Raw genomic sequence first — 26,043 nt, 5'->3', positions numbered from 1 at the left:
CCCTACCTATCAGGGCTTCTCCCTGGGGTGATGCTGCCCCCAGGGGACACTGGGCAATGTCTGGGGATATTTGTGGTTGTCATGACTGAGGGGGTGCTACTGGTGTCAAGTGGGTGAAGGCCAGGGATGCTGCTCAACACCCTGCAGTGGACAGAACGGTCCCAACCTAGAGAAGGATCCAGCCCCCATGTCAGCAGTGCTGAGGGAGAGAGACCCTGGTAAATATTAATAAAGGGCAAAGCAGATGGACGCCCCCATGCCACCTCCCCCAGGCTCTGTCTGAGGGGGAGGAGCTGTCTTTTCTGCTCTCAGGTCGCCCGGCCTCACTGGGCTCTCCACTGTCCCCAGACCCTGGGGCAGGTGGCTGAGTGGGTGTGGTCCCTGGCCAGCCTTCTTCTGGCCCCCCAATGTTGACACCCCCCCAGTTTACTCTTTGACTCCCCCTCCTTTAGCTACGCCCCCTTTGGGAGAATTAATTTAGTCTCAGGGTGGGAAGCAGGAAGCTTTGCTCATCCTGTTTTGTCTCCTCACTTATCCTCAGGAACGGGGCTGTGCTTTCAAAAACAAAACGGAGGATTTTGATATCAGAAGCCTTGTTTCTGGCCAGAGGGACAGTGGTTAAAGGGAAAGGGAGTGATTTCTCACCACGCTTGATAGTTTTTAACCTGGCCTTGCATTCCACTTACAGGCACCTTGAAGCCACCAGTCTGTCCCTCCCGTGGGAGCTCTTGTAGAAGGTGGGAGCCACAGACCGTTGCTGAGTGAGGGAAGGCACAGCTTTGGCTGATCCAGGGAGGTGAATTTAGACCCAGGAAGACGCTGTTCTGCCCGCAGTCCCTGGACATTTCCCGCTGCACTGGCTCCTTAGCCTCCACCAAGGTCTTCCTCTTTCCTCAGCGCTGGATTCCGCAGTGCAGGCTTTGGGTTCTGGAGAGATCCGACCTTTGCAATCTTGGGCCAGTGACCTCGCTTCTCTGAACCTATTTTCCTCTCAGTGTAGTGGGAGTGACGGTAACAAAACCCACCAAAGGACAGACTTGGGAAGACGCAGCGGGATGTGCGGACAAGGCCTCGGTCTGACGTTAACGCCTGGAGAAGCCACCGCGCGCTTGAGTGGGGCGACATCTTGTGGTCGCTCTAGGTACTGCTGCCTCCTTCCCTCGCTCAGCGGCTGGTTACTGCGCGAGCCGGCGTGGAGCTTCGACTCTAATAGGGTAAAAAGACAATAAATATGTTAAAAAAGGAATATGCAATTCCACGCCTAACTATAATATAATGTTTCCCATACGGCTTTCACCTCTGAGAAATGTCTCTTCATGTCTTGTGCCTAATTTTTACTTGGTTCATCATTTTTCTTACTGATATATACGAATTATTTGTGTGTTACGGGTACTTATCAGCTATGTATGTGACAAATACTGTCTTCAGATTTGTGATTTGTCTGTTCATTTTGTTTAGGTATCTTTTGATTATCAGAAGTGTTTAAATTTAATATGGATGAATTTAGCAATAATTCATGGTCGGCATTTTTTGTGTCTCTTAAAAAAAAAATCCTTCCCTGCCCCGAGGGCAGAAAGATTTAAAAAAAAAAAAAAGGTGCTGTTGAGTTGATTCTGACCCATGGCGACCCCATGTGTTACAGAGTGGAACTGCTCCAGGCCTTTCTCCCGCAGTGCCACGGAGTGGTTTCGAACCACCAACCTTTAGGTTCTCATCTGAGTGCCACATGTTTGTACCACTCCACCTTAATTTTTTCTGTAAGTTTTAGAGTTTTATTTTGACATTCAAATCTGAATCCATTTGGGTTGAGCGGAGCGTTTTCTGTTGCAGCCCGTAGGGAAGCGGCAGTGAGTAGCTCACCTCAGCCGCTGGTCTCAGGAGACAACTTTCTGGAAGACAGAGACAGACACTGAGGAAGAAAAACCTGTGACATTGTTTAGGCAATGCCAAATGCCATGGAGAAATCAAGCAAGAAGCTGGGATGCAGAGAGACAGATGAGGGAGTGGCTGCCTCCCTGAGGCCAGTGAGGCTGGAGGGGAGAGCGAGGCCGAGGTGGAGGTCTGAGCTCCAGGCCACAGAGGAGTTTCAGTCCTGTGCGGGTGGCTGGACAGTGCACAGGTCAGAATGCCCCAAGAATGTGCTGGGACATTCTCCTGTTGCCATGACGACGGCAGAGCCACTTGGGTTTTGAGGGAGGAAGGCGCAAGGCCAGGAGGTCCCATGGGGGACCACAGGCCGAGTTTGACCAGCAACAACCATGTCGCTGAGGCTGCGAGTGAGGCAGAAATGAAACAGGACCGTGATGTCCTGGGCTTCCAGGACTCCGCCAACGAGAGCCAGGGGGCCCTGGACCCCAAGTACCAGGACCCCGACGATGCTGCGCTGGGACTGGGGGACAACGAGGAGGACATTCCCCTAGAGGAGGTGGCCGGAGAGGAAGTCCTCCAGGGCCAGGAGGCGGAGGAGGCACTTTCCAATCTGGAGAGGGTCCTGCAGAAAGACGTGGAGGAGGACGAGGACGTTCCTGAAGTGAGGTAGGCGGGGGAGGGGGCAACAGGGGAGTACAGGGCAGCGGGGGGCGGGGAGTATGGGGCACCGGGGGTACCGGGGCAGCGGGGGCGGGGAACAGGGAAGCCATGGGAGTAGGGGCAACGGGGGGGGGACGGGGGAGGGGAGATGGGGAAGGGAGGGCTGGGCAGTGGGGGAGGGATGGAGCAGTGGGGGGGGAGTGGGGCAGCGGGGTGCAGCGGGATGTAGCAGTGGGGGGGCACAGGGCAGTGGGGGGACACGGAGAAGGAGCACCAGCTCCACACCCATGACAACCAGACCGCATCTCCTGGATACCAGAAGGAGGCTGAGCTGCCTCCTGGGGCCTCTGAATGTGGTTCTGGGAATGAAGGCCATAGGCCCAGGTGACAGCACCTCCACTAGCCTTTGAGGCAAAAGTGGGAGAACACAGCCCCCTGTTCACTAGGTGGCCAATGGTAGAGTCTGCAGACAGCATTCAGATGCCAGAGGGGAGAGGTTAGAGCGAGGGGTCCTGGTTCAGTTCCACCTTCGGGGCCTGGTATACAGTAGGTGCTTGATAAATGTTTGCGAGATAGTGAACATTACCTTATTCAATCACAACCACACTCCTGGAAGATGGGACCCATTCTCACATCCACCTCAGAGGGGAGGGAGCTGAGGCTTGGGCAGTCAGGTGACAAGACCAAGCCCACATACCCAAGTCCTCTTGACCCCAGAATGCTGCCCCAAAGAGGTGCCTTTGAGGGAGAAGACTCACTTAGGTGGGGTGAGAGCAGATTCAAGATGCTTGAGCAAGACCTAAAAGTGGCTCTGGGCTCCCCAACATGTTGGGGAGAAAATCCTGCTCCAAGCCTGCTCTGATTCTCCCAAAGCCGGCTGTCCATCAGCCACGAGTGGCCAGTGCCCAGAGGGAGGAAGAAGAGGAGGGTCTTCGATTTGGCAAGACCCAAGACCAACTGGCAAGTCTTGAAAGACAGGTGAGGGCATGCCAGTTAGAGGCCTGGGGGAGCGAGCTGGGGAAGTGCCCCCCCGGGGTCCCCTCTGCATCTTCCCAGGCCCTCCCCAGGTTCCCACCCATGACAGAGTTAGGGTAGGTGGGGACCAGGCAGTTAGGAAGGGTGCTGAGGGAGGATAAGCAGTTAAGATACTGGAGGTGGGGCTCGTTGGGGGGCAGGTGCCCCTGGTGGGTGTCCAGGAGATTTGGGAGTGTGGGCCCAAGGCGAGCCCCAGAGCAGAGGGCAGTGGGGGCTGGACCTTCTCATCGCAGGGTGGGCTGCTGCCAGGGCTATGCCTGGATTTCCCCTTGCAACATGACCTTGCACTTCTCCCTCTATTGGTAAGTGCTGTCCCTCCCCACCCCCATCCCGTGGGGGAACGTGCCAGGTTCCCGGGGTCACTCTGCTGGAGCCACCCCCTTCTCTTCCCCAGGGCAAGGATGGAGGCTCACTCTCCTCAGGGCCATTCCTCACCCCAAGGGGGCCGACTTTCATGATTCGTCCCTGTTCTTAGTTACACCTCCACCCCCCCTCCCCCGCCCCGCAAACAGGGCCTTTGCTCACAATAACATACAACCCATGGGGCTGAGACACTCTCCCCACTGTCCTCTCTGACCTGCCCCCGCCCCTCATTTGGAGCTGCTCCCCTTCCTGCCCCTTCTCCCCTGTCACTGTCCCCCATTCTGTGGGTATGTGCGGGGAGCCCCTGAGCTTCTGTTTCCGAGCAGAGCACCCCATGCCTCCCTCCCACTGGGCTGTGCTGGTGTATTCCAGGCCATCTGTATACTGGACAGAGAGGTTTCTCCAGGATACCACCTTATCTATCACAGTGCCAGGTAAGAAGGGTGCACCTGGTGTCAACCATCGCCTTGTGGGGTGGGGTCCTAGAAGGGGTACTGCCTATCCCCACCGTGGGCCCAACCTAGGTGCCCAGGACCTCGGGGGTCTTTGCACCTGCCCGTTTCCTGCCTCTAGGAGTCTGTCTTAGTCGTCTATTGCTGCTATAACAGAAATACTGCAAGTGGACGGCTTTTTAAAAATTTTTATTGTGCTTTAAGTGAAAGTTTACAAATCAAGTCGGACTCTCATACAAAAATCTATAAACACCTTGCTATATACTCCTAATTGCTCTCCCCCTAATGAGGCAGCACACTGCTTCCCTCCACTCTCTCTTTTTGTGTCCATTCCGCCACCTTCTGACCCCCTCTACCCCCTCATCTCCCCTTCAGACAGGAGATGCCCACATAGTCTCATCAGTCTACTTGATCCAAGAAGCTCACTCTTCACCAGTATCATTTTCTATCCCATAGTCCAGTCCAATCCCTGTCTGAAGAGCTGGCTTTGGGAATGGTTCTGGTTTGGGGCCAACAGAAGGTCTGGGGACCATGAACTCTGGGATCATTCTAGTCTCAGTCAGACTATTAAGTCTGCTCTTTTTACGAGAATTTGGGGTATGCATCCCACTGTTCTCCTGCTCCCTCAGGGGTTCTCTGTTGTGTTCCCTGTCAGGGCAGTCATCGGTTGTAGCTGGGCACCATCTAGTTCTTCTGGTCTCAGGATGATGTAGTCTCTGGTTTATGTGGCCCTTTCTGATTTTTAGGCTCATAATCACCTTGTGTCTTTAGTGTTCTTCATTCTCCTTTGCTCCAGGTGGGTTGAGACCAGTTGATGCATCTTGGATGGCTGCTTGCTAGTTTTTAAGACCCCAGATGCCACTCTCCAGAGTGGGATGCAGAATGTTTTCTTAATAGATTTTATTATGCCAATTCACTTAGATGTCCCCTACCATGGTCCCCAGATCCCCGTCCCTGCTACGCTGGCCTTCGAAGTGTTCAATTTATTCAGGAAACTTCTTTGTTTTTGGTTTAGTCCAGTTGTGCTGACCTCTCATGTATTGTGTGTTGTCTTTCCCTTCACCTAAAATAGTTCTCATTTACTATCTAATTAGTGAACACCCTTTTCCCTCCCTCCCTCCCTCCCCCCTCTTGTAACCATCAGAGGATATTCTCTGTTTAAACTATTTCTTGAGTTCTTATAATAGTGGTCTTATACAATATTTGTCCTTTTGCAGCTGACTAATTTCACTCAGCATAATGCCTTCCAGATTCCTCCATGTTGTGAAATGTTTCACGGATTCACTGTTGTTCTTTATCGATGCGTAGTACTCCATTGTGTGAATATACAATAATTTATCCATTCATCCGTTGATGGGTACCTTGGTTGCTTCCAACTTTTTGCTATTGTAAATAGTGCTGCAATGAACATGGGTGTGCATATATCTGTTCATGTAAGGGCTGTTATTTCTCTAGGATATATTCCAAGGAGTGAGATTGCTATTTTTTTCTGGTCTTTTAAGGAAGCGCCAAATTGATTTTGTTGTACCATTTTACATTCCCACCAGCAGTCCATAAGTGTTCCAGTCTCTCCACAGCCTCTCCAACATTTACTATTTTGTGTTTTTTGGGTTAATGCCAGCCTTGTTGGAGTGAGATGGAATCTCATTGTAGTTTTGATCTGCATTTCTCTAATGGCTAATGATCGTGAACATTTCCTCATGTATCTGTTAGCTCCCTGAATGTCTTCTTTGGTGAAGTGCCTGTTCATATCCTTTGCCCATTTTTTAATTGGGTTATTTGTCTTTTTGTAGCTGAGTTTTTGCAGTATGATGTAGGTTTTAGAGATCAGATGCTGACCGGAAATGTCATAGCTAAAATTTTTTTCCCAGTCTGTAGGTAGTCTTTTTACTCTTTTGGTGAAGTCTTTGGATGAGCATAGGTGTTTGATTTTTAGGAGCTCCCAGTTATCTAGTTTCTCTTCTGCATTGTTAGTAATGTTTTGTATACTGTTTATGCCATGTATTAGGGCTCCTAGCATTGTTCCTATTTTTTCTTCCATCAACTTTATCGTTTTAGATTTTTTATTTATGCCTTTGATTCATTTTGAGCTCGTTTTTGTGCATGGAGTGAGGTATGGGTCTTATTTCATTTTTTTGCAGATGGATATCCTGTTATGCCAGCACCATTTGTTAAAGAGACTGTTTTTTCTCCATTTAACTGTCTTTGGGCCTTTGTCAAATATCAACTGCTCATATGTGGTTGGACTTATATCTGGATTCTCAATTCTGTTCCATTGGTCTATGTATCTGTTGTTGTACCAGTACCAGGCTGTTTTGACTATTGTGGTGGTATAATAGGTTCTAAAATCAGGTAGTGTGAAGTCTCCCACTTTGTTCTTCTCTTTCAGGAATGCCTTACTTATCCGGGGCCTCTTTCCCTTCCATATGAAGTTGGTGATTTGTTTCTCCATCTTATTAAAAAATGTCAGTGGAATTTGGATTGGCATAGCATTGTATCTATAGATTGCTTTTGGTAGAATAGACATTTTTACAATGTTAAGTCTTCCTATCCACGAGCAAGGTATGTTTTTCTGTTTATGTAGGTCTCTTTTGGTTTCTTGATGTAGTATTTTGTAGTTTTCTTTGTATAAGTCTTTTACATCTCTGGTAAGATTTATTTCTAAGTATTTTATCTTCTTGGGGGCTATTGTAAATGGTATTGATTTGGTGATTTCCTCTTCGATGTTCTTTTTGTTGATGTAGAGGAATCCAACTGATTTTTGTATGTTTATCTTGTATCCTGATATTCTGTTGAATCCTTCTATTAGATTCAGTAGTTTTCTTGAGGATTCCTTAGGGTTTTTTGTGTATAAGATCATGTCATCTGCAAATAGATATACTCTTACTTCTTTCTTACCAATCTTGATGCCCTTTATTTCTTTATCTAGCCTAATCCTTTTTTTTTTTTTTTAAATTGTTCTGGCTAGGACCTCCAGCACAATGTTGAATAAGAGTAGTGATAAAGGGCATCTTTGCCTAGTTCCCGATCTCAAGGGGAATGCTTTCAGGCTCTCTCCATTTAGGATGATGTTGGCTTTGCATAAATGCCCTTTATTATGTTGAAGAATTTTCCTTCTATTCATATTTTGCTGAGAGTTTTTATCATGAATGGGTGTTGAACTTGGTCAAATGCCTTTCTGCATCAATTGCTAAATCATGTGGTTCTTGTCTTTCGTTTTATTTATATGATGGATTACATTAATTGTTTTTCTAATGTTGAACTATCCCTGCATGCCTGGCATGAATCCCACTTGGTCATGGGGATTATTTTTTTGATATGTTGTTGAATTCTATTGGCTAGAATTTTGCTGAGGATTTTTGCATCTAAGTTCATGAAAAAATTAACAAAATTGATAAACCTTTGGCCAAAGTGACAAAAAAAAAAAAAAAAAAAAACAGGAGAGGAAGCAAATAACATGAATAAGAAATGAGGTGGGCGATATTACAACAGACCCAACTGAAATTAAAAGAATCGTATCAGATTCTTTTATTGTGATTTTCTTTTTTTGTGGTGTCTTCACCTGGTTTTAGTATCAGGGATATGGTGGCTTCATAGAATGAGTTTGGGATTTGGGAGTATTCCATCCTTTTCTATGCTCTGAAATACCTTTATTAGTAGTGGTGTTAATTCTTCTCTCAAAGTTTGGTAGAACTCTTCAGTGAAGCCGTCCAGGCCAGGGCTTTTTTTTTGTTGGGAGTTTTTTGATTACCTTTCCAACTTCTTTTTTTGTTATGGGCCTATTTAGTTGTTCTACCTCTGTTTGTGTTAGTTTAGGTAGGTAGTGTGTTTCTAGGAATTCATTTCTTCTAGGTTTTCAAATTTGTTACAGTACAATTTTTCATAGTAATCTGATACGATTCTTTTAATTTCAGTTGGGTCTGTTGTAATATCGCCCACCTCATTTCTTATTCATGTTATTTGCTTCCTCTCCTGTTTTTTTTTTTTGTCACTTTGGCCAATGGTTTATCAATTTTGTTAATTTTTTCAAAGAATCGGCTATTGGCCTTGTTAACTCTTTCAATTGTTTTTCTGTTTTCTATTTCATTTAGTTCTGCTCTAATTTTTATTATTTCCTTTCTTCTAGTGCCTGAAGGTTTCTTTTGTTGCTCTCTTTCTATTTGTTCACGTTATAGGGATAATTCTTTGATTTTGGCCCTTTCTTCTTTTTGGATAAGTGCATTTATTGGTATAAATTGGCCTCTGAGCACCGCTTTTGCTGTGTCCCAAGGTTCTGATAGGAAGTGTTTTCATTCTCGTTGGATTCCCTGAATTTCTTTATTCCATCTTTGATGTCTTCTAGAATCCAGTCTTTTCTGTGCAGGGTATTGTTCAGTTTCTAAGTGTTTGATTTCTTTTCCCTGCTTTTCCTGTTATTGATTTTCACTTTTATGGCCTTATGGTCAGAGAAGGTGCTTTGTAATATTTCAATGTTTTGGATTCTGCTAAGGCTTGCTTTATGGCCTAATATGTGGTCTATTCTAGAGAATGTTCCATGTGTACTAGAAAGGAAAGTATACTTGACTGCTGTTGAGTGGAGTGTTCTGTATACGTCTATAAGGTCAAGTGCATTGATTGTGGCATTTAGATCTTCTGTGTCTTTATTGAGCTTCTTTTTGGATGTCCTGTCCTTCACTGAAAAGGGTGTGTTGAAGTCTCCTACAATAATTGTGGAGCTGTCTATCTCACTTTTCAATGGTGTTAGACTTTGTTTTATGTATCTTGCAGCCCTGTCATTGGGTGCATAAATATTTAATATGGTTATATCCTCCTGGTATATTGTTCCTTTAATTATTATATAGTGTCCTTCCTTATCCTTTGTGGTAGATTTAACTTAGAAGTCTCTTTTGTCAGAAATTAATATTGCCACTCCTGCTCTTTTTTAATTGTTGTTTGCTTGATGTATTTTTTTTCCATCCTCTGAGTTTTAGTTTGTTTGTGTCTCTAAGTCTAAGGTGTGTTTCTTGTAGGCAGCAAATAGACGGATCGTGTTTTTTTAATCCATTCTGCGACTATCTGTCTCTTTATTGGTGCATTTAGTCTATTTACATTTAGCGTAATTATGGATAGGTATGAATTTAGTGCTATCATTTTGCTGTCTTTTTGTGTGTTGTTGACAGTTTCTTTTTCCCACTTAATTTTTTGTGCTGGGTAGTTTATCTTTATATATTGTCTTTTCCTCTTATTTGTTGTTGTTGATTTTGTTTCTGCTGAGTCTCTGTTTTTTTCTTGTATTTTATTTTGATTAGCAGGATAGTTAGTCTCCTTTGTGGTTACCTTCATATTTACCCCTATTTTTCTAAGTTTAAACCTAACTTTTATTTCTTTATATCACCTTGCCTTCCTCTCCATATGAAAGATCTATGACTATATTTCTTAGTCCCTCTTTATTATTTTAATGTTGTCTTCTTTTATACAACGACATTGCTGTTTTCCTGTTTTGAGCATTTTTGTTATCTTGATTTATTTCTGTGATTTCCCTGTCTGGGTTAATATCTGATTGCTCTGTCCAGTGTTCTAGTCTTGGGTTGATGCCTGATACTATTGATATTCTAACCAAAGAACTCCCTTTAGTATTTCTTGTAGTTTTGTTTTGGTTTTTATGAAATCCCTAAACTTCTGTTTATCTGGAAATGTCCTAATTTCACTTTCATATTTGAGAGACAGTTTTGCTGGATATATGATTCTTGGCTGGCAGTTTTTTTTCCTTCAATGCTTTATATAAGTGATCCCATTGCCTTCTTGCCTGCATGGTTTCTGCGGAGTAGTCCGAGCTTTTTCTTGTTGACTGTTCTTTGTAGGTGACTTTTCATTTATCCCTAGCTGCTCTTAAAATTCCCTCTTTATCTTTGACTTTGGTAAGTTTGATTATAATATGTCTTGGTGACTTTCTTTTAAAATCTACCTTATGTGGAGTTCGATGAGCCTCTTGGATTGATATCTTCTCATCTTTCACAATATCAGGGAAGTTTTCTGCCAACAAATCTTCAAGAATTCTCTCTTTATTTTCTGTTATCCCTCCCTGTTCTGGTACTTCAATCACTCGTGGGTTATTTCTCTTGATAGAGTCCCACATGATTCTTAAGGTTTATTCATTTTTAAAAATTCTTTTATCTGCTTTTTCTTCAAATATATTGGTGCCAAGTGCTTTATCTTCAAGGTCACCAATTCCGCCTTCCACTTGCTCGATTCTGCTCCTCTGAGTTTCTATTGAGTTGTCTAATTCTGCAATTTTATTTTTAATCTTCTGAATTTCTGATCTCTGTCTCTCTATGGATTCTTGCAGCTTGTTAAATTTTTCATTATGTTCTTCAATAATCTTTTAAGTTTCTTCAACTGTTTTATCTGTGTGTTCCTTGGCTTTTTCCGAGTATTCCCTGATCTCCTTCCTGATGTCTTGAAGAGTTCTGTATATTAATCTTTTGAATTCTGAATCCAGTAATTTGAGGAAGGCACCTTCATCCAGAAGATCCTTTGATTCTCTGTTTTGAGAGCTTGTTGAAGCAATTGTGGTCTGTTTCTTTATGTGGTTTGATATTGACTGTTTTCCCTGAGCCATCTGTAAGTTACTGTATTAGTTTATTTTCTGTTTGCTTACTGTATCCTAGTTTCTTGCTTTGTTTTGTTTTGATACGCCCAAATGGGTTGCCTGAGTGAGCTAGCTTGATTATTTTCACCTTTGGAGCTCTGACATCTTGTCCCCAGATGGCTAGAGCTGTTATCAGGTATATGAGCTTATGAGTCCTCTCACTTTTCTTGTTTGGATTCAGCTCAGGTGTCCAGCTAGCTGATCATCAAGTGTGTGGTACAGGCTCTATCCTACAGTCTTAGAGGGGCAGAGGTGTTTGGTGTAGGTACTGGTATCTGGTAGCAGCAGGAGGTCACACTCTGAACAAGGCAGGGGGCTGAGAACCTTCCTCCTCATGTCTGTGAGGAAAGTGTGCCCCTGTTCCATAGAGTGCACAGGTGGGTGGGTTCTGCAGATGGACCATGGGCACCCAACGCTTTTGGTTTTAAGGACTGGGAGGTACCTGTTATCTTTGGACCTCTGCCGCAGGTGGCTGAGTGACCTGAGTGGAGCCACCAGTCATTAGGCCCCTGATGTGGGTAGGTGAGGACCCTGTTTAATAGGCAAAGCGGTGTCAAATATCAAACACCCATTTCTGCACTGCACAGCTTAAACAGTTGCGGTCTGCTAACAAGGGCCTATTCTCCTGAAATAGGTGCACACAGGTCCATGCAGGAGGGGAAGGTACTCAAAGTCCATGGACCATTTATGCCTAGTCAGGAGCGGCTTCTGTCCTCAGCTCCTCAGGTTAGTGGAGCTGGCAAATTATCTTTTCCCCCTGTTGTGAATTTACTTCTTCTCCAAGTCTGGGAGCATGGCTCAGGGTACTCAGATAGGCCTGTCTCAGGTCCAGGGAAATCAACAGCCACTGAAGCTGGCTTGGGGGCGGGGAGCGTGGTAAAATATACGCAAGTACTTAGCTTTTGCTGACAGCACCGTTCTTCTCTGGCTCCGGAGGTGTGAGTACGCTGTGCAGTTGGCTGCTTCTCTGATAAAACTGTGGCTGAATGCTACTGTCAGTCTGCTGCAGTCACTCCTGGGAATGGTGCCTGAGGGATCCAGCGATTCAGGTCCAGCAACTCCTCTCTGCTTTTGGACCACGTCTCTAGAAGTCTGAATTCAGGGCACCAGCTCTAGGGGAAGGCTCTCTCTCTTTGTCAGCTCTGGGGGACTGTCTTTGTCTCCTTTCAGCATCTGTGGGCCTGCCATTCCTTGGAGATCTCCATGTGTCTTGGCATCAATCTTCCCCTGGGTCTAGGACATTCTCAGCACAGGGACCTGGGGTCCAAAGAACATTCTCCACTTCCAGCTCTTCTCTCTTAGTGGTGGTGAGGTCCCTCCTCTCTGCTGGCTTCTCTCTCCTTTTATCTCTTGTAAGATAAAGGTGTGACTCAGGCAAGGGCGTGACTTGAGTAAGGTGGTGACTTGAGTTACGCCCTTTAGTAAGATCAAGACTCAAAGATCCACCCCACACTAATCCTGCCTCATTAACATATAGACATTTAGGATTTACAACACATAGCTAAATCGAAAACCTGTTGCCATCTAGTCAATTCTGACTCACAGTGACCCTATAGGACAGAGGAGAGCTGTAGAACTGCCCCACAGGGTTTCCAAAGAGTGGCTGGTGGATTTGAACTGCCGACTTTTTTGGTTAGCAGCCTGAGCTCTTAACCACTATGTTACCAGGGCCCCACAACACATAAAATGGGGGATATTTACACAATACCACAAAATGGAGGCAATTATTATCAGGCCACAGAATGGAGGTTAATTGTACAGTACTGAGAATCATGGCCTAGCCAAGTTGATACATATTTTTTTGGGGGATACAATTCAATCTATGGCAGTCTCTGCACCCATCTGCCAAGGATCTCTGCTCCGCCACATCCCAGGGGCCTCTGCACCCCCCATCTCCCAGGTGTCTCTGCTCCCCATCCCCCTTCAAGGGTTCCGTCTCTGGACTCTGTCCCCTGCCAGCTGGGGGTGTATCCTGGGTTGGGGGTGTGGGGCAAGTCCTCCAGGGAAAATTTCTGGTTACACCACAGCCCAAGTGGCAGTAGTATTTCCAAAAAGCCCTTTGCCCTTCCTTACCCAATGGTTCCTGCATTTGTTTAGAGCAAATGATAGTGAACACTGAGCCCTGGAAACCCTAGACCTCCATTAACTCCAGCCCAAAACCCACTTTCCCACCCACAGTCTTGGGTCTGTACCAACCGCAGCTCTCATCCTGGGTCACCCTCAGCCAGCCCACAGCCCCTCAGCTTGGGCCTCCTGCTGGAGCTGCGGACGCTGACTCAGTGTGCAGAGAACCTGGGGGGTAGCATGGGCTGTTTATGTTGGGGTTTACTGGCTCTGGGATGACTGGGTTGTTTCTCATTTTGTGTAGTGGTGTCCCCTCGTGTGGAAGAGCTGGCTCGACCTAAAAGGTTCTACTCAGAGTATTACAACAACAACAGGTAGGGGAAGGGGGCACTCTGAAGACAGTCAGCACAAAGCCTCCCAAGTCCAAGGGTCAGGTACCCTGAGTTCAAACTGGGGTTGGCCACTTCCTGGCTGAGTGCCCATGGGCTGGCCACTGCCCCCTCTGACCTGTAGATACATACTGTGCAATGGTGGGGGGAGGGGGAGGAGAGCATCAGAGCCGTCTAAATTCACAAGGGGAAAGGGTGAGAAGCACCACCAGCCCAAAGCTGATTCCTGTGACGTGGAGGTCGGACACATCTTCACTCTCAGCCTTTTCACCAGTTCTGACTCCAGCTGTCCCTTCCACGGCACTCTCTATGCTCTTCTGACTCTGATAATCCGTTATCATTCACCACACAGAACTCACAGGCCATACTTAAACCATAAGTGGTTTACTAAGGAACAGGGTACAACTTGGGATCAGGATCGGATTAGGAAGCAGCAAGCAAAGTCTCCCTTCTTCAGTGCAGGACAGCTCTCTCAGCTCCTGCCTACCATGCAGGCCTCTCGGCCCCCTGAGGACAGGTTCCTTTTGGTCCTGTGTTAAATGCAGGACAAACACTTTGATCCCTTGGATCTAAATCCTCACTCAAGCTCCTGATCATGGGGGTGGGGAAAGGGTCCTGGAAGGAGCTGTTCTCACAGAGGAGAATGAGGAGGGACTGAACCTGAGGACAGCCATTTGCTTATTGAGTGGGGTGACCTGGAGAGGGGGTAGGATTGTCCTTGAGAACTCTCAGGGTGGTTTCTCTTAGGGATTCTTTATGAATCCTTTATTGGTGATGTTTTTAAAACCCTCCGCATTCCCCAGTTCTCCCTTATCCCCATAGACAGGAGCTGAGAAAGACATGACACGTGTACACGCAGAAACGCACAGACACGTCCCCTCTTGGCTGAGCCGGTGGTCTAAAATACTGATGTTCCTTAGGACCACTCCACATTTCCCGGGTCTCCCTTATCCCTAGAGACAGGAGCTGAGAAAGAGAAGAGAAAGAGATGACACACAGACACATCCCCTCTTGGCTCAGCCGGTGGTCTAAAATACTCATGTTCCTTAGGACCACTCCCATCTGGCCCATCCCTCGGTCTACCTTGGAATACCAACCATCTAGTCGCTTGAAGGAACTGGCCGCCCCTAGGATCCGGAATAACATTTGGAGTATAAACATGTCTGAGGTAGGTAATTCGCTCTCCTACAGGTCTCACCTCCACCCCAATCTTGGGGGGTTATGGCCCCACCCCAAAATGGGCTGGGGAAGGTGGCGGAGCTCAGTCTGGGTACTCTGTCTTTGGGCAGACTGGCTCAAAGTGCCAAAGACAACAATTCCCATTGCTTATGGGTTCTCTGGGAAACCTGAGATTTTATCTGTCGAGGAAGCGGGCAGGTTTCTCCACGGAGCATCTGTTGGGGTTTTTCTACTGTCGCTCACCTTAGTTTACCAGATCTGCCTCATTTCCATCATTTTAATACTTTATGACATACATGGACCCATAAACCTTAATTGTAGTGTGTTGTGATTTTAATGTACATAAATGGAGTCATATCTTTTTTGACTTTTCCTTCCATACGTTTTTATAGAGTGATGCATGTCAATTCATACAGAAAATGTATTTTAACTGCAGCGTTGCATTCTGTCATATGAATATACTTTGATTAATTTGATGGGGCAGGTCAAATCCACCAGCCGCTCCTCGGAAACCATACGGAGCAGTTCTACTTTGTCCTATAGGGTAGCTATGAGTCAGAATCCACTGGACGGCAATGGGTTTGGCTATTGATGGGCAATTAGGCGTTTCCCAACTTTTGCCATGGCAACAGGCTGCAGTCCCGTGCTCGTCTCCTGCGCTCAGCGGGGGCGCTTCTGGAGATGACGGCTGCTGGGCGTGCTCAAGTCCAGCTCCAAGTGAGATGGGCAGCTTGCCCTCGTACCAGCCATGCCTGAGAACGTCTCTCCTCCCATGATCTCATCCGTGCTTGATAATGTCAGACTTTTTCAATTTTGCCAAATTCGTGGGCATGAATGAATTTTGTTGCTGTAATTTTCATTTCTTTAGTTTTCATTTAGGTTTATTCTTCTAGATAATTTGCCCATTTTTCTATCATTTGTAAGGAGCCATGGTAGTGTAGTGGTTAAGCACTTGGCTGCTAACCGAAAGGTTGGTGATTCAAACTCACTAGCTGCCCTGTAGGATAAAGATGTGGCAGTCTGCCTTGGAAACCCTACGGGGCAGTTTTCCTCTGTCCTACAGAGTCGCTGTGAGTTGGAATTGACTTGACCCCAGTGGGTTTTCTGTTGTTTCTTTAGGTTACTGATTTGAAGGGTATATATATATATCTGTATTTATGTTTATATCTTTATTTATAAAGAGTCCTGGGTGCACAATGGTTAAGTGCTCAGCTGGTAACTATAAGATTGGCAGTTCAAACCTACTCAGTAGCTCTGTAGGAGAAAGACCTGGCCATCTGCTTCCATAAAGATAGCAGCCTAGGAAACCCTGTGCAGCAGCTCCACTCTGTCACGTGGGGTTGCTATGAGTCGAAAAATCAACTCGACAGCACACCACAACAATAGACATTTTATGTATGATGGTTATTAATCCTTTGTTGAATACATTTCAAAATAACCTCTCTCTGGCTGGCACAGTTAATGTGCTTGGCTGCTAGCCAGAAGTTGGAGGTTCAAGTCCACAATGAGGACCTCAGAAGAAAGGCTTGGCAACCTACTTCTGAAAGACCACAGCTGCTGAAAACCCTATGGAGCACAGTTCTGCTCTGATACTCACAGAGTCACCAGGACACTTGATGGCAACTGCTTAGTTAGTCTCTTTTAGCTTGGCTTAGGGGGTCTTTTTGCTCCAGGGGCCTATGAGCAATTGTGGGCTGTCTTACTCCCCCTCTTCTTTCTGTCACCAGGTGTCTCAGGTATCCCGGGCAGCCCAGATGGCTATCCCCAGCCCACGGATCCTCCACTTGGCAAAGCCCAGGCCCCCAGCCACCCTGTTGGAAGAGTGGGACCCCATGCCGAAACCCAAGCCACACGTGTCAGACTATAACCGCCTCCTTCATTTGGCCAGTGAGTCGAGGGTCGCCCTGGCTCTTACGGTGTCCTTGTACCTTCCCCTCTGGCAGGTGTTCCTGACAGACACTGGACTAGGCAGGGGGCCAGAAGCCTTGGTTTGAAGCCTGGTCCTTCTGAATTTTTGCTTCCCTCTTCCTTCATTTCCTTCCTGAATCACAGACCAATTGTCCAAGTCCCTGGGAACAGTTTATACCACAGCCATGCAGCCTTCTCGGGGAGCTGGCAGAGGGAGAGCTCCCCCAGTGCCCTGGAAGCAAAAATTAGAAAAGTTTGTGGTTCGAAAGCAGAGGGTGTTGTCTGAGTGGGTCTCCTAGTAGGGGCAGTGGGTGCAGGAGAGAAAGTTGGGATACAGAGAACCAAGTCGAGCTGCCAAGGTGGCTTTAAAGTGATTCTTGGTGAGAGTCCCTCCTTGTTCTTTAAAGCACTTTACATAGCCCTTCCCCCAATGATAAAAGCACTAATACGTACTAATTGTGAAGAATTTGGAAAACACAGAAAACCATAAAGAATAAAAATCACCTCAAATCCCTGGTGGCACAGTGGTTAAGAGCTTGGGTGCTAACCAAAAGGTCAGCAGTTCAAATTTACCAGCAGCTCTTTGGAAATCCTATGGGGCAGTTCTACTCTGTCCTATATGGTCACTGTGAGTTGGAATCGGCTTGATGGCATTGGTTTTTTGGGTTAATTCCACCATTTTGGCATATTTCCATCTGGGTGTACATAAAAATAAATCAAACTCATTGCTGTCAAATTGTACCTGATGGCAACAAGGTAGAGGACATACAGATACACAAATGCACGTGGCCAAGTTGTATCAGAATGTCTTCTCTGCTTACGGCTGGATAACATTCCGCCGCAGGGGCTGACCACATTGTGTTTATCCATTGTCTGTTTATGGATGAACTATTTGAACTTGACACCTTTGGCCTGGAAGGTTGATGTCAGGTGGGTGGAGGCAGCCACGTGGCCATTGACTGGCTCTCGGTCCTGATGGCTGCCCCGTTCTCCCACCCCCTCCAGTGCCCAAGGCCCAATCAGACAAGTGTGTTCCCGACCGAGACCCACGCTGGGAGGTGCTGGAGGTCACCAAGAAGGCAGTGGCCAGTCCCCGGATCATCTCCCTGGCCAAGCCAAAGGTGCGCAAGGACCTCAATGAGGGCTATGATCCCTACTACATTTCTCCAGCCTCCCTGGGGGCTCAGGCATCCTCTCGCCTCTATGAGCTTGCCACCCCCAAGAATGTCACCAAAAAAGTGTGACCAGCTGGGCGCTGTGAGACGCCTTGTTCCCAGTAAACACCCAAGTGCATCTCATCCCTGTGTGTGTGTTCAGCTCTGGGCGCTTTGCTGGGGAGGGAGGCAGGGCTGGGAGGCCAGAAGGAGACGATGAAGACAATAACAGTGTTTGTGGTCCCACCCCACCTGCCCTTTGTACAGCCTTTATTTTCCAAACCACTTTCATTTACGATCTTAACTTTTCAGAACTTTTCCTTCCAAATCTCTTCCATCCAGGCTTGCTTATCCAACTCCCTCCTAGGTGTCCAGCAAGCACCTCAAACTCAGAAAAACACCTACAATAAAACCAATTAACACCTGCTGTATGACTTCATTGATCTTTACAGAGGCTGATGAGGGAGTGACTAAAATTGTCCCCATTTTACAGGAGTAGAAACTGAGGCTTGGAGAGGTTAGGAAAAGACCCAGAGTCCCTGGGGCTGCTGTGACAAATCACCACAAATTTAGTGGCTCACAACAACACACATTTATTCTCTGATAGTCCTGGAGGCCGAAAGTACAGAATCATTCCCATTGGACTAAAGTAAGGTGTTGGCAGGGCTGGTTCCTTCCAGAAGCTCCAGGAGGAATCTGTTCCCTCACCTTTTTTATCTACTAGTGACTCAGAACTCAGGTGGCTAACCAAAAGGTCAGCAGTTTGCATCCACTGGCTGCCTCTTGGAAACCCTATGGGGCAGTTTTGGCTTGGTTTTTTGGTTTAGTATCCACCACATTCTCTGGCTTTTGGCCCCCTCTTCTATCTTCAGAGCTCACCACCCTGAGACCTGTTTCTACCACCACATATAAGTGAGATTACACGTGGCTGTAACAATGGGCTCAGACACAGCCACAGTTGTCAGGATGACGCAGGACCCAGCAGTGTTTTGTTCTGTTGTGTGTAGGGTCGTTATGGGTTGGAACTGACTGGACGGCACCCCAAAACAACATACAATATGTGGAGTTTTGTGACTGAATTCTTTCATGGAGCATCATGTTTTCAGGGCTCATTCACATTGCAGCCTGTGTCAGTGTCTTAGTGATCTAGTGCTGCTATAACAGACATACTACAAGTGGTTGGTGTTATGGGCTGAATTATGTCCTCCCAAAATGTATGTCAACTTGGCTAGGCTATGATTCCCAGTATTGTGTCGTTGTCCATCATTTTGTGAGCTGATGTGATTTTCCTGTGTTGTAGATCCTACCTCTGTGATGTTAATCCACAATCAACAGCCATGGAAGCAGCAGTCAAGAAATCAAAAAACACATTGCACTGGGCAAATCAGCTGCAAAAGACCTCTTTTAGAGTGTTGAAGAGCAAAGATGTCACCTTGAGGACTAAGGTGTGCCTGACCCAAGCTGTGGTGTTTTCAATCACCTCATATGCATGCGAAAGCTGGACAATGAATAAGGAAGGCCGAAGAAGAATTGATGCCTTTGAACTGTGCTGTTGGCAAAGAATATTGAATATACCATGGACTGTCAAAAGAATGAACAAATCCGTCTAGGGAGAAGAACAACAAGAATGCTCCTTAGAAGCAAGGATGGCAAGACTACATCTCACATACTTTGGACATGTTGTTAGGAGGGATCAGTCCCTGGAGAAGGACATCATGCTTGGTAAAGTAGAGGGTCATTGAAAAAGAGGAAGAGCCTCAGTGAGATGGGTGGACACAGTGGCTGCAACTATGGGCTCAAACATAACAATGGTGAGGATGGCCCAGGACCGTGCAGTGTTTTGTTCTGTTGTGCATAGGGTCGCTATGAGTTGGAACCGACTCAAAGGCACCTAACAACAACAACTACATGATGTTAATAAGGCAGGATTAGAGGCAGTTATGTTAATGAGGCAGGACTCAATCTACAGGATTATGTTGTACCTTGAGACAACCTCTTTTGGGATGTAAAAGAGAAAATCCAGCTGAGAGGAGAGGGACCACTTACCACCAAGAAAGAAGAGTCAGGAACAGAGTACATCCGTTGGACCTGGGGTCTCTGCACTGAGAAGCTCCTAGTTCAGGGGATGATTGATGACAAGGAACTTCCCCAAGAACCGACAGAGAGAGAAAGCATTTCCCTGGAGCTTGTGCCATGGATTCAGACTTCTAGCCTCCTAAACTGGAGAAGAGCTGCCTCCTCAAAGAAGAGTTGACCTTAAGGACGTGGATGGAGTCAAGCTTTCGGGACCTTCATTTGCTGATGCGGCACGACTGAAAATGAGAATAGCTGCAAACATCCATTAATAATCAGAATGTGGAATGTACAAAGTATGAATCTAGGAAAATTGAAAATCATCAGAAATGAAATGGAATGCAGACTACGTGGGCAGCTCCTGCCTGGAGGCGAGATGAGAAGGCAGAAGGGGACAAGAGCTGATTGAAGTCACGGGGAACACAGGGTGGAGAGGAGGAGTGTGCTGTCACGTTAGGAATAGAGGAGCCAGGGTTACATACCAAGGTGTGTATAAGTTTTTATAAGAGAGGCTGACTTGATTTGTAAACTTTCACTTAAAGCACAATTAAAAAGAAAAGAAGAAATAGAATGCATAAACATAAATATCCTAGGCATCAGTGAGCTGAAATCGACTGGTACTGGCCATTTTGAAGTGGACAGTCATATGGTCTACTATACTGGGAACGACAACTTGAAGAGGAATGACTTTGCCTTCATTGTGAAAAAGAACATTTCAAGATCTGTCCTGAAGTACGACGCTGTCAGTGATAGGATAATATCCACGTCCCTACAAGGAAGACCAGTTAATACAACTATTATTCAAATTTATGCACCAACCACTAAGGCCAGGGATGAAGAAATTGAAGATTTTTACCAGCTTCTGCAGCCTGAAATTGATTGAACATGCAATCAGGATGTATTGATAATTACTGGTATTGGAATTCAAAAGTTGGAAACAAAGAAGAAGGGTTGGTAGTTGGAAAATACAGCCTTGGTAATAGAAACGATGCCAGAGATTGCTTGATAGAATTTTGCAAAGCCAACGACTTGATCATTGCAAATACCTTTTTTCACCAACATGGGCAGCGACTATACACATTGATCTCACCAGATGGAATACACAGGAATCAAATCTAACACACCCGTGGAAAGAGACGATGGAAAAGCTCAATATCAGCAGTCAGAACAAGGCCAGGGGCCGACTGTGGAACAGACCATCAGTTGCTCATATGCAAGTTCAAGCTGAAGCTGAAGAAAATTAGAACAAGTTGACGAGAGCCAAAGTATGACCTTGAGTATATCCCATCTGAGTTTAGAGACCATCTCAAGAATAGATTTGACGTGTTGAACACTAATGATCGAAGACCAGACCAGTCGTAGAATGACATCAAGGACATCATACATGAAGAAAGCAAGCGGTTATTAAAAAGGAAGGAAAGAAAGAAAACACCAAAATGGACATCAGAAGAAACTCTAGAATTTGCTCTTTAAGGTCAATGAGTTAAAGCAAAAGGGAGAAATGCTGAAGAGCTGAACAACAGGTTTCAAAGGGCAGCTCAAGAAGATAAAATATTACAATGACATGTGCAAAGAGGTAAAGATAGAAAACCAAAAAGGAAGAACACTTTCGGCATTTCTCAAGCTGAAAGAACTGAAGAAAAAATTCAAGCCTCGAGTCTCAGTACTGACGAATTCTATGTGGAAAATATTAAATGACACAGGAAGCATCAAAAGAAGATGGAAGGAATACACAGAGTCACTAGACCAAAAAGAATTGGTTGACCTTCACCCATTTCAGCAGGTAGCATATGATCAGGAACCGATGGTACTGAAGGAAGAGGTGCAAGCCCCACTGATGGCATTGGCGAAAAACAAGGCGCCGGAAACTGATGGAACACCAATCGCGATGTTTCAACAAGTGGATGCAGTGCTGGAAGTGCTCACTCGTCTATGCCAAGAAGTTTGGAAGACAGCTACCTGGTAAACCGACGGGAAGAGATCCATATTTATGCCCATGTCCAAGAAAGGTGATCCAAATGAAAATGGAAATTATTGAACAATATCATTAATATCCCCCGCAAGTAAAATTTTGCCGAAGATCATTCAAAAGTGGTTGCAGCAGTACATCGACAGGGAACTGCCAGAAATTCAAGCCGGATTCACAAGAGGATGTGGAACAAGAGATATCACTGCTGATATCAGATGGATCTTGGCCAAAAGCAGATAACAGAAAGAAGTTTATCTGCGTTTTGTTGTTAGGTGCTGTTGAGTCAGTTCCGACTCAAAGCGACTCTATGTACCACAGAAAAAAACACTGCCAAGTGCTGCGCCATGCTCACTATCATTGTTTTGCTTGAGTCCAGTGTTGCAGCCACTGTGTCAATCCATCTCATTGAGGGTTTTCCTCTTTTCCGATGACCCTGAACTTTACCAAGCATCGTGTCCTTCTCCAGGGACTGATCCCTCCTGACAACATGTCCAAAGTATATAAGTCACAGTCTTGCCATCCTTGCTTCTAAGGACCATTCTGGTTGTACTTCTCCCAAGACAGATTTGTTTGTTCTTTTGGCAGCCCATGGTATATTCAATGTTCTTTGCCAACGCCATAATTCCAAGGCATGAATTCTTTGGTCTTTCTTATTCATTATCCTGCTTTCGCCTGCATATGAGATGATTGAAAATACCATGGCTTCGGTCAGGCACATCTTAGCCTTCAAGGTGACGTCTTTGCTTTTCAACATTTTAAAGAGGTCCTTTGCGGCAGATTTGCCCAATGTGATGCGTTTTTTGATTTCTCAACTGCTGCTTTCATGGATGTTGATTGTGGATCCAAGTAAAATTAAATCTTGGACAACTTCAATCTTTTCTCGTTTATCATGATGTATTCCTTCCATCTTCTTTTGATGCTTCCTGCGCCGTTTAATATTTTCCCCATAGAATCGTTCACTATTGCAACTCGAGGCTTGAACTTTTTCTTCAGTTTGTTCAGCTTGAGAACTGCTGATCCTGTTCTTCCCTTTTGCTTTTCTATCTCCAGGTCTGTGCACATGTCATTACAATACTTTTTCTTCTCAAGTCACCATTTGAAATCTTCTGTTCAGTTCTTTTACTTCAACATTTCTTCCTTTTGCTTTAGCTGCTCGACGTTCAAGAGCAAGTTTCAGAGTTTCTTTTGGCATCCCTTTTGGTTTTTTCTTTCTTTCCTGTCTTTTTAATGACCTCTTGCTTTCTTCATGTGTGATATCCTTGATGTCATTCCACAATTCGTCTGGTCTTCGGTCATTAGTGTTCAATGTGTCAAATCTGTTCCTGAGATGGCCTCTAAATTCGGGTAGGATATACTCAAGGTTGTGGTTTGGCTCTCATGGATTTGTTCTAATATCCTTCAGTTTCAACTTGAACTTGCATATGAGCAATTGATAGCCTGTTCCATAGTTGGCCCCTGGCCTTGTTCTGACTGATGATATTGAGCTTTTCCATCGTCTCTTTCCACAGATGTAGTCGATTTGGTTCCTGTGTGTTCCATCTGGTGAGGTCCATGTGTATAGTCACCATTTACGTTGGTGAAAACAGGTATTTGCAACGAAGAAGTCGTTGGTCTTACAAAATTCTGTCAAGCAATCTCTGGCATCATTTCTATCGCCAAGGGCATATTTTCCAACTACTATCCTTCTTCTTTGTTTCCAACTTCTGCTTTCCAATTGCCAATAGTTATCAGTGCATCACAATTGCATGTTCAATCAATTTCGGATGCAGAAGCTGGTAAAATCTTCAATTTTTTTTTATCCTTGGCCTTAGTGATTGGTGGGTAAATTTGAATAATAGTTGTATTAACTAATCTTCCTTGTAAGTGTATGGATATTATCCTGTCACTGACAGTGTTGTACTTCAGGATAGATCTTGAAATGTTCCTTTTGACGATGAATGCAAGGCCATTCCTCTTCAGGTTGTCATTCCTGGCATATTAGACCATATGATTGCCCAATTCAAAATGGCCAATACTAGTCCATTTCAGCTCACTAATGCATAGGATATTAATATTTGTGTGTTCCGTTTCCTTTTTTGAAGATTTCCACTTTTCCTAGATTCACACTTTGTACATTCCAGGTTCCAGTTATTAATGGATGTTTGCAGCTGTTTCTTCTCGTTTTGAGTTGTCCCACATCAGCAAATGAAGGTCCCAAAAGCTTGACTCCATCCACATCATTAAGGTCAACTCCACTTTGAGGAAGCAGCTGTTCCCCAGTCGTCTTTTGAGTGCCTTCCAACCTGAGGGACTCATCTTCCGGCACTATATCAGACAATGTTCCACTGCTTTTCATAAGGTTTTCACTGGCTAATTATTTTCAGAAGTAGACTGCTGGGTCCTTCTTCCTACTCTGTCTTAGTCTGGAAGCTCAGCTGAAACCTGTCTGCCGTGGGTGACCTTGCTGGTATCTGAATACTGGTGACATAGCTTCCAACATCACAGCAACATGGAAGCCCCCACAGTACTACAAACTGACAGACACGTGGGGATTCGACTGTGTGGATCATAACAAATTATGGATAACATTGGGAAGAATGGGAATTCCAGAACACTTGATAGTGCTCATGAGGTATCTGTACATAGATCAAGAGGCAGTCGTTTGAACAGGACAAAGGGATACTGCGTGGTTTAAAGTCAGAAAGGTGTGTGTCAGAGTTGTATCCTTTCATAATATTTATTCAATCTGTATGCTGAGCAAACAATCTGCAAAGCTGGACTATATGAAGAAGAATGGGGCATCAGGATTGGAGGTAGACTTGTTAACAACCTCCGTTGTACAGATGATGTAATTTTGCTTGCTGGAAGTGAAGAGGACTTGAAGCACTTACTGATGAAAATCAAAGACTACAGCCTTCAGTATGAATTACACCTCAACATAAAGAAAACAAAAATCCTCAAAACTGGACCAATAAGCAACATCATGATAAATGGTGAAAAGTTTGAAGTTGTCAAGAGTTTCATTTTACTTGGATCCACAATCAATGCCCATGGAAGCAGCAGTTAAGAAATCAAAGGATGCATTGCATTGGGCAAATATGTTGCAAAAGACCTCTTTAAAGTCTCGAAAAGCAAAGATGTCACCTTAAAGACTGAGGTGCACCTGACCCAAGCCATAGTGTTTTCAATCGCCTCTTATGCATGTGAAAGCTGGATAATGAATAAGGAGGACCGAAGAAGAGTTGATGCTTATGAGTTATAGTGTTGGCAAAGAATATTGAATATAAAAAAAAACCATAAAAAAATTTTTTTTTTATGGACTACTAAAAAATGCATAAATCTGTTTTGGAAGAACTACAACCAGGACGCTGGTTAGAAGCAAAGATGGCAAGACTGTGTCTCACATACTTTGGACACATTATCAGGAGGGACCAGTCCCTGGAGAAGGACATCTTGCTTGGTAAAGTAGAGGGTCAACGAAAAAGAGGAAAACCCTCAAGAAAATGGCTTGACACAGTGGTAGCAACAATGGGCTCAAGCATAGCAACAATTGTGAGAATGGCGCAGGACCAGTGTTTTGTTTTGTTTTGTTTTACGTGGGGTCACTATGAGTTGGAAGCGACTTGACTGCACCTAACAACAGCAACAGCAAACTGTGAGAGCATAAGTTTCAGTTCGTGGATGGCTTTAACAATGAGAAATTTATTTTCTCACAGTCTAGGAGGCTAGAAGTCCAAAATCAGGGTGCCAGCTCCAGGGGAAGGCTTTGTCTGTGCACACTGGAGAAAGGTCCTTGTCATCAATCTTCCCCTGGTCTAGGAGCTTTTCAGATGCATCTGTCTGTTTGTCGTACCGTAGGGGCTTTTGTGTTGCTGTGATGCTTGAAGCATCTAGTCGGTTCTGACTCATAGTGACCCTATGTACAACAGAACGAAACACCGCCTGGTCCAGCTCCATCCTCACAATTATTGTTACGCTTGAGCCCATTGTTGCAGCCACTATGTCAATCCATCTTGTTGAAGGTCATCCTCTTTTTTGCTGACCATCTACTTTACCAAGCTTCTGCTTTCCATTTGCCAGTAGTTATCAGTGCATCACAATTGCATGTTCAATCAATTTCTGATGCAGAAGCTGGTAAAATCTTCAATTTTTTCATCCTTGGCCATAGCGGTTGGTGGGTAAATTTGAATAATAGTTGTACTAACTAGTTTTCCTTGTAAGTGTATGGATATTATCCTGTCACTGACAGTGTCTTTCTCCAGGGACTTGTCCCTCCTGATAACATGTCCAAAGTACATAAGTCACAGTCTCACCATCCTTG

At 45.1% G+C, this 26,043-nt stretch overlaps 1 protein-coding gene across 1 annotated transcript in view; it reads left to right on the top strand.

Moving 5' to 3' along the window:
* Positions 1–2,221: 2,221 nt before the first annotated feature.
* Positions 2,222–26,043, top strand: part of THEG (theg spermatid protein) — a 29,410-nt gene continuing 5,588 nt past the window's right edge. Inside the window, exons 1-9 of the mRNA XM_049880851.1 lie at positions 2,222–2,535; positions 3,403–3,507; positions 3,798–3,866; positions 4,300–4,361; positions 13,376–13,445; positions 14,511–14,628; positions 16,367–16,526; positions 17,553–17,697; positions 17,732–17,804. Coding sequence (XP_049736808.1) covers positions 2,222–2,535; positions 3,403–3,507; positions 3,798–3,866; positions 4,300–4,361; positions 13,376–13,445; positions 14,511–14,628; positions 16,367–16,526; positions 17,553–17,697; positions 17,732–17,804 — 1,116 coding nt within the window. The remainder of the gene's footprint in view (positions 2,536–3,402; positions 3,508–3,797; positions 3,867–4,299; positions 4,362–13,375; positions 13,446–14,510; positions 14,629–16,366; positions 16,527–17,552; positions 17,698–17,731; positions 17,805–26,043) is intronic.

This window comes from Elephas maximus, chromosome 3 (assembly GCF_024166365.1).
Source record: "Elephas maximus indicus isolate mEleMax1 chromosome 3, mEleMax1 primary haplotype, whole genome shotgun sequence".
NCBI lineage: Eukaryota > Metazoa > Chordata > Mammalia > Proboscidea > Elephantidae > Elephas > Elephas maximus.
The sequence above is the reverse complement of the archived record's forward strand: the minus strand, read 5'-3'. Positions and strand labels throughout refer to the sequence as shown.